General features: G+C 37.4%; 1 protein-coding gene across 2 annotated transcripts; it reads left to right on the plus strand.

Moving 5' to 3' along the window:
* The first annotated feature begins 6,002 nt into the window (after positions 1 to 6,002).
* On the plus strand, positions 6,003 to 12,195 carry nfkbiz (nuclear factor of kappa light polypeptide gene enhancer in B-cells inhibitor, zeta). 2 transcript variants are annotated; one of them, XM_053477551.1, is made up of 12 exons: positions 6,003 to 6,280; positions 6,691 to 6,797; positions 6,897 to 6,930; positions 7,065 to 7,162; positions 7,306 to 7,709; positions 7,901 to 8,006; positions 8,161 to 8,307; positions 9,759 to 9,822; positions 10,250 to 10,419; positions 10,521 to 10,631; positions 11,102 to 11,269; positions 11,381 to 12,195. In XM_053477551.1, exons 1-12 carry the CDS (start codon positions 6,061 to 6,063, stop codon positions 11,432 to 11,434), a joined length of 1,683 nt encoding a protein of 560 aa, XP_053333526.1. In that variant the 5' UTR covers positions 6,003 to 6,060; the 3' UTR covers positions 11,435 to 12,195. The 2 variants fall into 2 exon arrangements, with proteins under 2 accessions (XP_053333526.1, XP_053333527.1); XM_053477552.1 differs by having other exon boundaries at positions 6,691 to 6,755.
* Positions 12,196 to 14,068: the final 1,873 nt, after the last annotated feature.

Consider the following 14,068-nt stretch of genomic DNA (forward strand, 5'->3'; position numbering starts at 1 on the left):
TATTTTCAATTCAATTTTATTTTTATAATGCTTTAAATAATAGGCAGTGCCACAAAGCAGCTTTAACAAAATTTAAGTTGATGGTGGAAGGGAAAAGGTTCCTGCAATGCCATAACATTTTTTCGTACAGAGATGTAGTGGAGTAAAGGCAAACACCGGTGTGGCTGAAAGCATACGAATGAAAGGAGAATGTTTGAGTACAGTAGCAGCATTAACTCTATGGTACAAGTCTTTCAGGATTATAAACTGAAAGCAAGAATGAGACAAGAATGTAGGCGTTATGTTTCTAAGAATGTGTAAGGTCAGTGAAATATTTAGCTCTGCTTCTTCCTCATAGATTAAGTTTCAATCAAGTATGTCCTTTTCACAGCAGTAAGCAGATATTGCAAAGAAAAAAGTAAGGTTTGGGAACAAAAATTTATTTAAAAATATATAGGCATGTTTTTTTTGGGGGGGGGGCGTTTTCAATACATTTTCTTATAATAAAATTATTTTGCAACATGAAATTGCTGTTGACTTATAAAGCATTGAATGCTTTCATGCCACAGCACTTGAGGGAACTGTTGTGATCTGCCATGCCTACTTCAGTCAAAAGGTGTAGGCTACTTTTTGGTGCCTTGTAAAATTAGGACCACAGCTGGGGGCAGTTCTTCTTCTTACAAAGCCCCACAATTATGGGGTAGCCTTCAAATGAATGTTTGGGACTTGGATAAATGCTCAGTATTTGAGTCTAGGCTGAAAATGTATTTTGTGTAGTCGCATTTTCTGTGTATAAGTTTTTCCTTGGGTAAGGGTGTAGATCTGGATGACTCATAGATGTAGAGTATTAGGTCTTCCCCACTCTCATGAGCTCACTTTGGTTTGTTGACAGGGAAGTGACTGGTTGCTTTCCCTTCCAGGGAGCCCTCATGTCTGTGTTTTCTTTTTGCACTACTTTTATTTATGCTGTCCTTAATTATTCCTGCTGGAGTCCCTGATTACACTCCACACAAAATTACATTACAGAGGGTATATCTGTTTTCACTCTCCCTCTCCTTCTGTCTCTCTTTCGTTCAAGCTACACATGGCGCTCATGAGTTTCAAGTGATCCCTACCCCTCCTGCCCTCTGACCCAGTCTGGGGCATCCTTATTCCCTACTTCAGCTCATGGCCCCATGTGGTCTGCTTATGCATTTATGTGTACACAGTTTCACTCAATAACCACAAAGGTAGCTTCTATAGCATTAATAAAAGCAGTTTCAGTATGATTCTTATGACAAATAGTTTGTGACTAAGTTTGCCATTATAAGTTTCATACCCAAGTTTCAACTACTGAACAGTTTGTAACCTCAATAAAGTGAACTTTATATCAACTAAAACACAGGACCCGATATACAATTGTACTTTCGACCTCAGAACACACGGTTATAAAAGGGATTTATTTATAGGATTGGTTCCTTTTTAAATCTGGGTCCTGTCAAGGTTTCTGTCTCATCTTAACTTAGGGATTTTTTCTTTGCCACAATCGCCTTCGACTTGTTCATCAGGGATAACCATTTTTAAAATTATATCCATAATTTTTTATTCTTGTAAAGCTGCTTTGTAGCAACGTCAGTTGTTAAAAGTGCTATACAAATAAAAATCTAATTGAATCGAATTTTATTTTATTTAAAAAGTTTTACTTATTTTTTTGTTTTTACCAGAACCCAAGAAAGTCCCTTCTGAAAAGCAGATGTGCTTCAGGTCAAGTATTATGTCATTTCTGCTCAGTTCAGTCACATACGTTTCAGTCAAAATGAGCATCCTTATAGAGAGACGAAACCGGGACATACACTTTTCTTTCTCCTTTTCACTTGTTTTTTTCACTTGTCATATTTTAGTGAGAAACGAAATAAAAACATACAACGCAAGTGACCATTGATGTTAGTTTCTTAATTATTCAGTCGCCTATTTAATACAATAACACATACATGATCTAATTATAAAATATTATATTTATAAATGGTTAAGTACTCTAAGGTGGCACGGTGGAGTACTGGTTAGCACTGTGGCAGAGGTCAAGGGTCGAGGGTCCGATTCCTGCCTCGGGTCTGTGTGCAATAAGTTAGCAATGGAGGGTTTCCACCGGGTTCTCCGGTTTCGTCCAACAGTCCAAAGACATGCAAATTAAGCTAATTGCCATTCCCAAATAGCCAGTTTGTGTGCGTGTGTTCCCTGCCATAATAGATTGGCACCCTGCCTTATGCCCCGGGGTAGGCTCGGGTACCACAGGGATAAGCAGTACAGAAGGTGAATTAATGAATAAGTACGCTGGATATAGATTACTCTAATCAAAAATAATATACTAAGAATTAATACCTGCATATACTGTATGTAGCATCAATTCATAATATTATTATATATAATATATAATATTTTGGGAATAAAGTGGCAAACAAATTCCAAATTGAAATGTGAATTTTATGGTAATATTGAGCTTCAAGTGATATTTTGGGTTTTTACTTGGATTATTCATTCAGCTGCGCTTTTTTTTATTTGTTTTTTTTGTTTGTTTTTTGCCAAACCCAAGATCTCTCAACTTCCTGTTAGTGATCATGACTGACTACAGCTGGATGCTTCTCTGTGCCCACATAAAAAGGGTTTGTTAAACAGCACTCACTTCTCTGACATTTAAAATGATCATATATACCATTGAAATTCTGACAAAAAAAAAGTATTTAAATAGTGAAAAAAAATTATGGATAAAGCAATCTAATTTTAAGCTTTTGAAAGCCTCAACTCTATTAAAAATTTGTGGGCCCTGTTTTAACAGTCAGGTTTTTTTTCATGGAAACTAATACATTCAATTGAACGCTACCAATTCTGCCAAAAAGAGTGTTCAAATGTCCAATCAGGATTTTGTAATATATGTAAAAATAAGGGTTATTCCACCAAATATTAAACAAATACTATAGAAGTTTGATCCAAATCAGATTTACACTATAAATTTACAAAAAACTAAGTACCTTACAAAAGACAACAAAAGTTAACATAAACTAACTTCACACATTTCCAGACGCTAACTAGCTAACTAAGACACCTATTTACTGACTAGCTGAGACAAAACAGATTACCACTATAAATGTATACCTTACCAAAAGAAAACAAGACAACATTAAGTTTATTATTAGAATTTTGATTTAGAAATCCTAATACCCCTATCTCACCTACGCGGTTTGACTCATGGTGACATGCAGAGTACCGCTGGCGTTCCGCAAAGTTCTGTAAGGACCGCAAGCTTCCGCGAGGACCGGCAAAAAAATTAAACATGTTTCATTTTTTTTTTTTTATTAAACATGTTAAATATTTTTTTTTTATTAAACATGTTTCATTTTTCGCACGGAAAGATGGAAATGTACTCACAGCGCCAAAAACTTGCGGTGAATCATGATAAACTGTACTTATGGCCACCGCACAAAACCGCGTAGGTGAGATAGGGGTATAAGAGACACCTATAAGACTGTGTGTGGACTACAGGCAGCCCTCCTGCCCTCCGACCCAGTCTGGGACATCCTTGTTTCCTACTGCTGCTCATGGCCCCATGTGGTGTGCTTATACATTTATGTGTACACAGGTTCACTCAATAACCACAAAGATAGCTTCTATTGCACTGATAGAAGCAGTTTCAGTATGATCCTTATGACAAATAGTTTGTGACTAAGTTTGCCATTATCAGTTTCATACCTAAGTTTCCACTATTGAACAGTTTGTAACCTCAAAAAAGTGAACTTTACATCAACTAAAACACAGATCTTGACATACAATTGTACTTTTGACCTCAGAACACACAGTTATAAAAGGGATTTATTTATAGGATAGATTATACAGTAGAAGACAGGAGCCTATCCCAGGAGACTTTGGACACCAGACAGGGTACACCCTGGAACTGTAGATTGCAGGGCACACAAAAAATTCACACATGGCAATTTGTTTTTGGACTTTGGAAGGAAATTGTTCAAACACTCTCTCACTCATTCTCTATACTGCCTATCCTGTACAGGGGATAGGGGATCTTGGAGTCTCTACTAGGTGTGCCAATTTATAGCAAAGCACAAGAATGTACCCACAGACTACAGAGAGCTCTCCTGCCCTCTGACCCAGTCTGGGGCATCCTTGTTCCCTACTGCTGCTCATGGCCCCATGTGGTCTGCTTATAAATTTATGTGTACACAGTTTCACTCAATAACCACAAAGATAGCTTCCATTGCACTGATACAAGCAGTTTCAGTATGATCCTTATGACAAGAATGCACTCACAGATTACAGGCAGTTTGGGAACACCAATTAACATAATTTGCGTGTATTTGGACTGGAGTAACTGTCAAACTCCATTCACACAGACCTGATGTGGGAAACGAATCCATGACCGTGGAGGTACAATGGTGTGTATAGATTAGTGCTGTCAATCGATTAAAAGATTTCATAGACTGTGATTATTTACGATTTACTTACATAAATTGGACATAAACGTGCAATATTGAAATAAAGAAATGCATGACAAACTGGATCAAGGAAACAGATTATGTGGTTTTATGATATTTTAAGCATTAACATTTAACAAATCTTAAATATCTCAACTGCAATTGTCTAGCACATGCTTTCGCAGAATGTCTTTCTTCTGTTTGTAACACACCCAGAGTGAAAGAGTGCAGTTGCCATTTGTCATTGATTAGATGTTCTGTTACACTGAGGTTGGTGTTGTTGCTTAATGATGTCCAGTGGTCTCCAGTAAGTGCAATAAAAGTAGTTTTTGCCAACTGCATCACTTTTAAAGCCTTTTTAGTGTCTTACCTTTGATATATTCTTGTAAAAATAGTTCCCCATGAAGGTAGCTCGGGCACACAACTTTTTTGGTTTTATCCGAACGTCATTACTTTCAATACTTTTAATACTTTAGTAAGAAACTCACTGTTCAGCACACCTGTCAATAAGTCGCCCTATTATCCATGTTAAATGTTCCATTATTACCGCGCAGAGATTTATGGGAATCCATTAGGGCGAAACTTGTTCATATTATTAATTTGCGTTAAAAATACTAAGTGGCTAAAATTTCTAGATTAATCATGTGCTTTAACGCATTAATAATGACAGCCCTAATTTAAACATAATTTTATCACAGAAAACTGGCTGGACAGAGTTGAAAGAATTTTTTTTGCTGTACTTACTGTAGTTATCTGCCTTACAGCGCAAGTTTAACCTGCACTAGGTGAAAAATCACTAAGTAAAATCCAAATGTTGTGTAAAAGTGATATTGTAAACAGTTATGTGTTTTAATAATCTACTTTTAAATAAGCTACTAATACGCTACTTGCTTCATGTAAACAAGTGAAATGAAACAACAGCCGAAGTGTTACAAGTACAAGTGAATTTTAACATGCTGGAGTGGTTTTAAGACAAAGCTTAATCTTTATACGATCTTCTTTTTCGATTTCTCATCTATGATTCACTCTCTGATTACCGAACAGGGAGTGTATTTGGCTGATGATGAAAGAAGTACAACTTAGTGTCAACAGGGCATAAAATGCTGTAAGGGATTTTTAAGAAGTTAATTCTACTCTCTTCCTCTTTAACTTAGAATATTTTATTTAGTTGTTTGAGACTTCTGCCGTACAGAAAGAGAGGCAGACGTGTATGCGGTCTTCAACCTGAAATATCACTAATTACATTAAAGCTAATCAGTTTATTTCATTGTGTGTGAAACCATGTATATGCTGAGTAACAACAGGAATTCTCTTGAACAGAGAGAGGCTTAATGGAATCGCTCCTTGGGACTGTCCCAAATGCTCGCTTTGACACTTCAGCCCTCGCGCAGGCCTCACGCACCAAAGTGCGATTCTAGAGGAGGACCGCGGTCATTAAGATTCGATTTGGGACAGGGCCGTTCGTCTTAGTTCAGCCCTTTTTGGGTTGCAGTTCAAACGGGGCGGGGCTTAGCTTGAACAAAAACACCGCGGTCCGACCGTATCGCACTATTTGTACAGAGGAATCGTTAGTGTTGTAACTGACTAACCAGACAAAAAGAAAGAGAGAATACTGATCGCCATGATCATTGACCGAATTTGCGAGGGGTATTCAGGGTTGTTGGACACTGACACGGATGTCATGACGAGTCCGGTCAACCTGTGGTCGTTTTACGGATGCTCGTCCCCCGGACAGGAACCCGGACACGTGTCTCCATGGAAACCGAGCGGAGAGGTCGAAGAAAGCGGAAGTACAGCCGGGAGTCCTCAGCGCCCTGACAGCAGCTTCACCGCCTGCCACGGTAGGGGAGGTCACGGCCCTGTCCCAATCCGAGCTCTCGCCTGTATCTAGCTAATACAGCTACTGTTAACTAATAACACTATAGGTAGTGCACTAAACTGAACCAGTGCTAAATTATAAATTGGTTGTTTATTATTATTATTATTATTCTTTTGTTGTTTTTGTGATTTTTTTTTTTACTTATTGTGACAATAATAATAATAATTATTGTTATTAATATTAATAATAGTTGTATTAACAACTACTGTATACATAGTGTATATTATTGTAAATATTTGTGTGTCTATATATAATTAATTTCATAATTTTTTAAAAATTATTATCGTTGTTGTGATGTGTTTTTATACACACACACACACACTCAAAATGATATTTCAGCTACTTATGATTTTATATTTCTTTGTTTTAAAGTTGACGCTCAAGAGATTTCCTGGCTGCCGAGTCCACGATACCAGGGAGTGCGTGTGAGAAACACGGTAAAAGAGCTCATTATGCAGAGACGTAACAGTGAAGTACAGGCAAGAGCTTAATTTTAGGTTATAAAAGTCTTGTAGTCTTGTTTGTTCCTATTTGTTTCCTAAAGGATTTTAGAAATTAATTATTTCGCCTCTTTGCAGGTGCAGCCAAATAAGAATGACATTGAATTCCCAGGTAATTATTACTTTTAGTATGAAAAAAATAAATAAATAAAAATAAACTTTTTAAAGAGCTAAAAAAAAAAAAATGCTAACGACCCACTGTGACTGTGACTAATTGTATTTATTTGGTTTGTGCCTACATTTTAGCCTTAACTGTTTTGCTTCAGAATGGAAAAAGAGCCTCTGAGAATGCCTCACCTCACTGCGCCACTAAAAGACCTGCCACAGAACACAACAATGTTCTGGTAATTATTTCTACCTGATACCTTTAAACACTCATCATTTAAAAAAAAAAAAAAAAAAAAGCTCTTTGCCTTTTGAATTTTGTGACTTCTGAGATCAGTATCTCTGTTGATCTCCAATTCATTATTTTTCCTTTTCCCCCCAGTCTCCATATCTCCCAACTGAGAACATCCTGAAGGAGCAAAACATCTATGAGGAACTTGATGACATCTTAAGGAACACAGGGGTATCTATCGACTCTGTGAAGGTGCAGGGCAGTCCAATATCAATCTGCCACCCACCTCAAGGCACTACACAAGAAGCACTACCTTCCTTCTACTCTACCACTACCGCATCCAGTCCGCTTTATAACAGCTGCCAGCCTTGTCAGGTTACAGAGAGCCCATACTCGTCTCCATTCCAGAGCCTGAGCCCACAGCATGGATTTGGGCCCAGTGTGAATACAGCTCCTCCGGTGTCCTTTTTCCAGTGGCAGATCGAGCAAGAGGAGAAGAAACTGGCCGGATTGAGCCCTCTGGATCTCGTCTCCAGGGACGAGGATGGAGATACGTAAGTGTGGAGCTTTTCTTAAAGCATGGGAACAGAACCGAAATCAAAATCAAACCAAAAAACAAACCATGAATCGGCCGCCAAGATTGTTTATTTCATAAATTATGTGTGTGTTTATATATATATATATATATATATTTTTTTTTTTCATATGAGGATATTTTTATTTGACTGTTCTGTTTGTTTGGCAGGTTCCTTCACATTGCTGTGGCTCAAGGGAGACGAGCCCTGGCTTACGTGCTTGCCAGAAAAATGTATGATATCGGCATGCTTGACGTCAAAGAGCATAACAACCAGGTTGGACATTTACTTTCACATAAATCACTCCTAGTATTTATTGACCTTTATATCCTGTATGTAAGTATCCGGTATGACAGTAAAGCCTTTCAATTAAATTATTTCCACACTGACGTTAGAGGAGGTTAAACAGGATTTTTTTTTTTTTTTTCAGAGTGCGTTCCAAGTAAGCGTGGCAGCCAACCAACACCTCATTGCACAAGATCTTCTTTCAATTGGAGCCATGGTAAACACTGCGGACTGTTGGGGCCACTCCCCGCTTCACGTGTGCGCTGAAAAAGGACACACTCTGATTCTACAGGTGAGCTCTGCTCCACCCTTAATGCCATTTATGATAATTGAAGCAAAGGAAAATTACACACACAGGTCACCCACAGAAACCTGTCACACACGCGTACGTTCTCTCATTGGTTAAAGCAAACAAAAAGTTAATGATCCCAAAGGTTAATTTGCAGATAAGAATCGTAGCAAGCCGTGAACACACTCGCCTCGTCAAACATTGACTGTTAAGCAAACACGACAGAACAAACACGCGGACTGTCTCAAGTATACAACAACATGGTCAACACCTTTGTGTAAAATCATACACACCGTTCACGGAAATGCCACATAGCCTTCGTCTGGTAATAAACCGTTCTGTTATGTAATGGAGAAAAGTGGAGATGGTGAAATTCTTCACTCACCAAAAAAAACTTGTACAGTGTCATGACAAGTTTCATTTTGTTCAATTAATGTCAAGATAGAAAAAAAACAGAAGCTGGCAAGGGAACGACTTTACAACCTACAGCTACTAAGTTTTAACAGGAAGTCTTTAGTTTCACAGATGTTCAACAGTAAATAAATAAATAAAATAAAAAAATAAGAAAATAATAAATGACAGTGATTTAATGTGATTCATTATTTATTTTTACATATGTAAAAATGATTATAGGATTTATCCCACCATGGTTGTACAAATGGGAATAAATACAAAAGTCACCATTGGCCCCCGTGGTCCCTATTTGGATTACAGAGGTTCCTAGATGGATGGATGGATGGAATATAGGGTTTAATTAGTGTGTAGGTCTTTAAACCATAATGCACTGAAGGATTAAATGACATTCGAACACACAAAAAATAAGTATGATTGTTAATTTTAAAGATATTATTCACATAGGTCTGTAACATTAACACATAAAAAAAAATGTTATGGATTCTTATTAAAGCTTACATGGTTCTACTCAAAAAATTTGAATGAACATAAAGATTTTTTCTGACTTATTATTAGCTGATTTAAACATCTTTAGCCATCAAACCTGTTTTTGATCTCCCATTTTTTGACGCTCTTTGACTTGATTTACTTCTTCTTTTTTTTTTTAGTTTGTGGTTGTGAGTGCTAAACAACTTCCTTCTACTAACTTAAATTCATTTCCTTAAACGAGCAGCAGAAAATGCAGTCTAAAATTCCCCTGATCCTGCAAAACAGGTTCCAGAGCACAACTCCTTTTTTCATAAAGCTGATTTACAGACAAACATCTCAACAGTGCTGCCAACTATTAACTGAGCTTGGCACGCAAGCATGGTAAACCCTAATCCTTAATGCTTCATTTGTTGCCCACAAAGAAACAAATAACACAGCAAGGTACAGGGTACAGTATATACTAAGCATGCCCTATGGATCTGCGTAGCTTTTACAGCTGGTGTAACATATCAGAACTGGTATTGCAAAAACATATTTAAAATAAAATCTTTTGTGACTGTGTGTCTGTGCAGGCCATCCAAAAAGCTATGCAGAATAGTGGCCTGAAGGTGAACGTTGAGGCCGTCAACTATGATGGTGAGGATCACTTTTTCCATTTCACTTTGACATACAATCATCATGTTATTGGTTGCATCTATCAATTGAATGCAGTTGCTAACGTAAAGCTGGAAAATATGACTAGCTAAAATAAACTATGAAATCTAAATTGCATAGCAATCTGTAACAATTATCTATTTAATTATAATACTGATGCAATACTTTCCATTTAGCCTACATTTATAATTAGATTTTTCTATAATTAAGCCTTTAGAATACAAGACAGCATATTCTATAATGATGATAACGTCATAATTATAATTATAATAATATGCTTAATGGCAGTGTCATCATTTTCCATTGAAACAATCATATTATTTATAGATACATTAATTCCAACATTAAATTCTGAATCGTTTTTACACGTAACCATAAGTTTTACTTGTTTTTTTTTCCTGTGACTTAGGCCTTACAGCTCTACACGTGGCCGTCCTGACCCACAATGCAGTGGTGCAGGAGTTGAGCCGTATATCGGCACCTCAGTCTCCCCAAACCGCGGCTCTGATGCAGAAGAGGAAGCTGCTTGGGGAATGCATCAGCACTCTCCTGGTTATGGGTGCCTCTTATGGTACAAAGGTGAGCTACCATTATTATGCAGATTCATTATAGTTATAATATCTATTTAAATCCTGTGCTCTACTGGATTTTCACCCTTAAAAAACATTTTTTCTTTGCAGGATCGCAAAAGCGGGCGCACCGCCCTGCACATGGCTGCTGATGAGGCCAACGTTGAGCTTTTGCGTCTTTTCCTGGACCAGCCAGACTCTCTTTCCTTCATCAATAACAAGGTGAGACAGGGCTATCATAATGTCTTTAGGGTCTTTATTATATAGTATAAAGTCTATACCATAGTATGCAGATAAATGTTTTCGCTGATGTGTTGCACCTGATTCTGATGAATAACATTATAATTATTTACTTATTCATTAATTATTCATGAGTAACATTCAGTCATGGGACACCAGTCACCACATTGCACAAACACACACACACAAACATACTCTACGCTCATTCTCCTAGGGGCAATTTAGAGCAGCTAATCCAACTATTGGCATGTTTTGGGAAAAGACCAGAAAAGCCCCAGGAAACCCACACACACACATTTAAAACTCCACATAAACAATATTCAGACCAAGAACCCTGTAGCTCTTATCTGAGAACTAGGTCAAGCATTAGCTGTAAGAAGATACGTCTTTAGCAATATTGTGTCTTTTGTTGTGGAAAGGATATAACGTAAAATCAAATCCACTCTTCTCAGGCATATAATGGCAACACTGCACTGCACATGGCTGCCGCGCAAAATGGCCGCCAGGCGCAGGCACATGCCGTCCAGCTGCTGATGAGGAGAGGAGCCGATCCAAGTGCCAAGAACCTGGAGAACGAGCAGCCCATTCAGCTAGTGCCAGAGGGTCCTGTCGGGGATCAGGTGAGCATCTGGGGTTAACAAAACGCTGCACAATTCAGCGTTAGCTTGTAGTGAATATGCGTAATCAGTATTTATTCGAAGATTAATCTTTTTTTTTTACTTTTTCTTTAGGTGAGAAGAATTCTGAAAGGCCGTGGCCCGCAGGTTCGCTCCTGCTTGCTGTAGCAATACCAATCTCGCCCGATCTCCATTCTTCAGAAACGCTGTCAGTCAGGCAGTCCGGTCTGTGTATAGTCTCATTTGCCAGTATAAGGCAGATGTCAGTTGTTTCTATGAAACAAGTTTAACATTGTTCACTACTGTGTAGTAAAAGAGAAAAGCAAGTTGAGCCCAGAGTTTGTAGTTCTGGAATTAAACAGGAATGAATAGATGCACTAAAAATAAAAATAAAAAAAACAAACTCCGTGACATCTCTGGGCTCTGGTGGGTAAAGGTTTGATTTTTATTATATTGTTAATTCTGATCATTATGTTGTCAGCATGTGTACTGCTGTTATTTTGATTTATTTAATCAAATTTCCAAGAGAATGTTGGTGGAAAGCTGTACAGGGAAGTATAAAGTTCACTGCTATCAGCGTGATTAAGCATTGCTTAGTCATCAGACTTCAACTCTTCGCCAGCTTCCTCATTTCTGTAATGTACTCTTTATCCTAAAGCATAAGCGCCAGCGTAAGCGAAATGACATTTCAGCACGTTGACCTTGATGTTATATATTCAGATATTTTCAGATTTGCAGGTACCTGTTTCAACACGACTATTTCATGTGTGTGTGTAAAATGTTCAAAGCATAATTCTAAGAGCTTTCATGTATTCAAGTCTTATGTATGCCATAGAATGTTGGCATGCAAACATGTTAAATATCTCATGAGGGTTAACAATTAAGTTTTTCTTACTTTTATGTGCATATATCTGTGTGTAAGTAAGTAAGTATTTTTTAACAAGTTATCTTAGCATCTTGATTGGTGATGGGGTTACAAAGTATGTCTAATAGACAGAGTTTTACTTGACATGTATAAGTGATGGTGAAGGGGAATCTTAAATAAAGCACATATTAAACAAACCTTACGTGTCCTTTGTCGTGATGTGTATTGTATATCGGTTTAGTGTATTAAAACAGAATCATTAAGGGAGCTAGAACTAGGCCAGGTCAGATAAAAACTCATGGGAAAAGGAAGCAGCAAAGGTTTTTTGTAAAGTAATAGCTTTCTAAGGAAAAAACATAACATGGGTTTTCCGTATTGTCTGCAGGCAGGGATCACTTTCATTGTGAAATTAATGCAGATTATTTCCTGAATGTTCACATAGCAACTATTTATGTAGTAGTTTCATTATTTAAACGAGCACAAGATTCTTTTGAACGCTTATTACCGAGGGGGTAACATTGCTTCGGGGAGATTCAGATATAAAAAAAAAAATGCACATAAAAACGAGTTAATTTTTGGAAGGTAATGCCAAACGGCTAGTAGCTTCACAGGAAATCAGTAGCCTAGTTAACCTACAATTCTGCTAACAGATAAAAACTGGGATAAGACTTTCATGAAATTACAGTGCCTTGCAAAAGTATTCTTTGCCATGTGTTGTTACGTTACAACCACGAACGTGAATAAATTTTGTTGGGGTTTGAATTTTTATCTTTTTTTAAATTATTAAAAAAAAATTTTACACATAAAAATTTGAAAAGTGTGGCGCACATTTGTATTCAGTCCCCCACCGTTCGCTGCAGGTCTTTTGGCGTATGTCTCTACAAGCTTTGCACAATTAGAGAGTAACATTTTTGCCCATTCCCCTATTGCAAAATATCTCAAGCTCAGTCAGATGGGACGGAGAGCATCTACGAACAGCAATTTCCAAGTCTCGCCGCAGATTTTCAATTGGATTTAGGTCTGGACTTTGACTGGGTCATTCTAACATAAATATGCTTCGATTCGCTAAACTATTCCATTTTAAACCTAGCTGTATGTTTAGGGCTGTTGTCCTGTCCCCAGGTTTTCTTTTAAGATTGCCCTGTATTTGGCTCCATCCATTTTCCCATCAACTCTGACCAGCTTCCCTGTCCCTGCTGAAGAAAAGCATCCCTGATGCTTCCACCACCGTGCACAGTTTTAGTTTTTCGCCATGTTGCATTTAGGCCGAAAAGTTACATTTTGGTGTCATGTAACCAGAGCACATGTTAGCAGTGTCCCTCACGTGGCTTGTCACAAACTGCACTTCTTATGGCTTTCTTTCAACAATATATATATATATATATATATATATATATATATATATATATATTTATTTATTTATTTATTATTATTATTATTTTTTTTTGTGACCATAAGTGGCCAGAATTGTACACAACTATAGTTGTCCTGTGCTTCTCTAATTAATATGTTGTCCTTGCTCGGCTGGTCAGTTTAGGTTAGGTTTGCAGTTGTGCCATACTATTTCCATTTTTTTTTTATGATGGATTGAACAGTGCTCCATGAGATATCTAAAGCTTGGGATGGTTTTTATAACCTAATCCTCCTACTATAAACTTCTTTACTTTATCCCTGACCTTTGTGGTGTGTTGCTTGGACTACAGTACATGCTGTATTTTAGTTAGGGGGTTCAGAGTAAACAGGGCTGAATACAAATGCATACCACACTTTTAAGATTTTAATTTGTAAAAAAATATATATATATTTTAAACTTTTTTTCCCCTCTACTCCACAATTATGTGCCACTTTGTGTGTTGGTCTGTCACATAAAATCCCAATGAAATACATTTAGGTTTGTAGTTGTAACATGATCAAATGCAGAAACGTTAAAGGCACTG

Source organism: Clarias gariepinus, chromosome 18 (assembly GCF_024256425.1).
Source record: "Clarias gariepinus isolate MV-2021 ecotype Netherlands chromosome 18, CGAR_prim_01v2, whole genome shotgun sequence".
Taxonomy (NCBI): Eukaryota; Metazoa; Chordata; class Actinopteri; order Siluriformes; family Clariidae; genus Clarias; species Clarias gariepinus.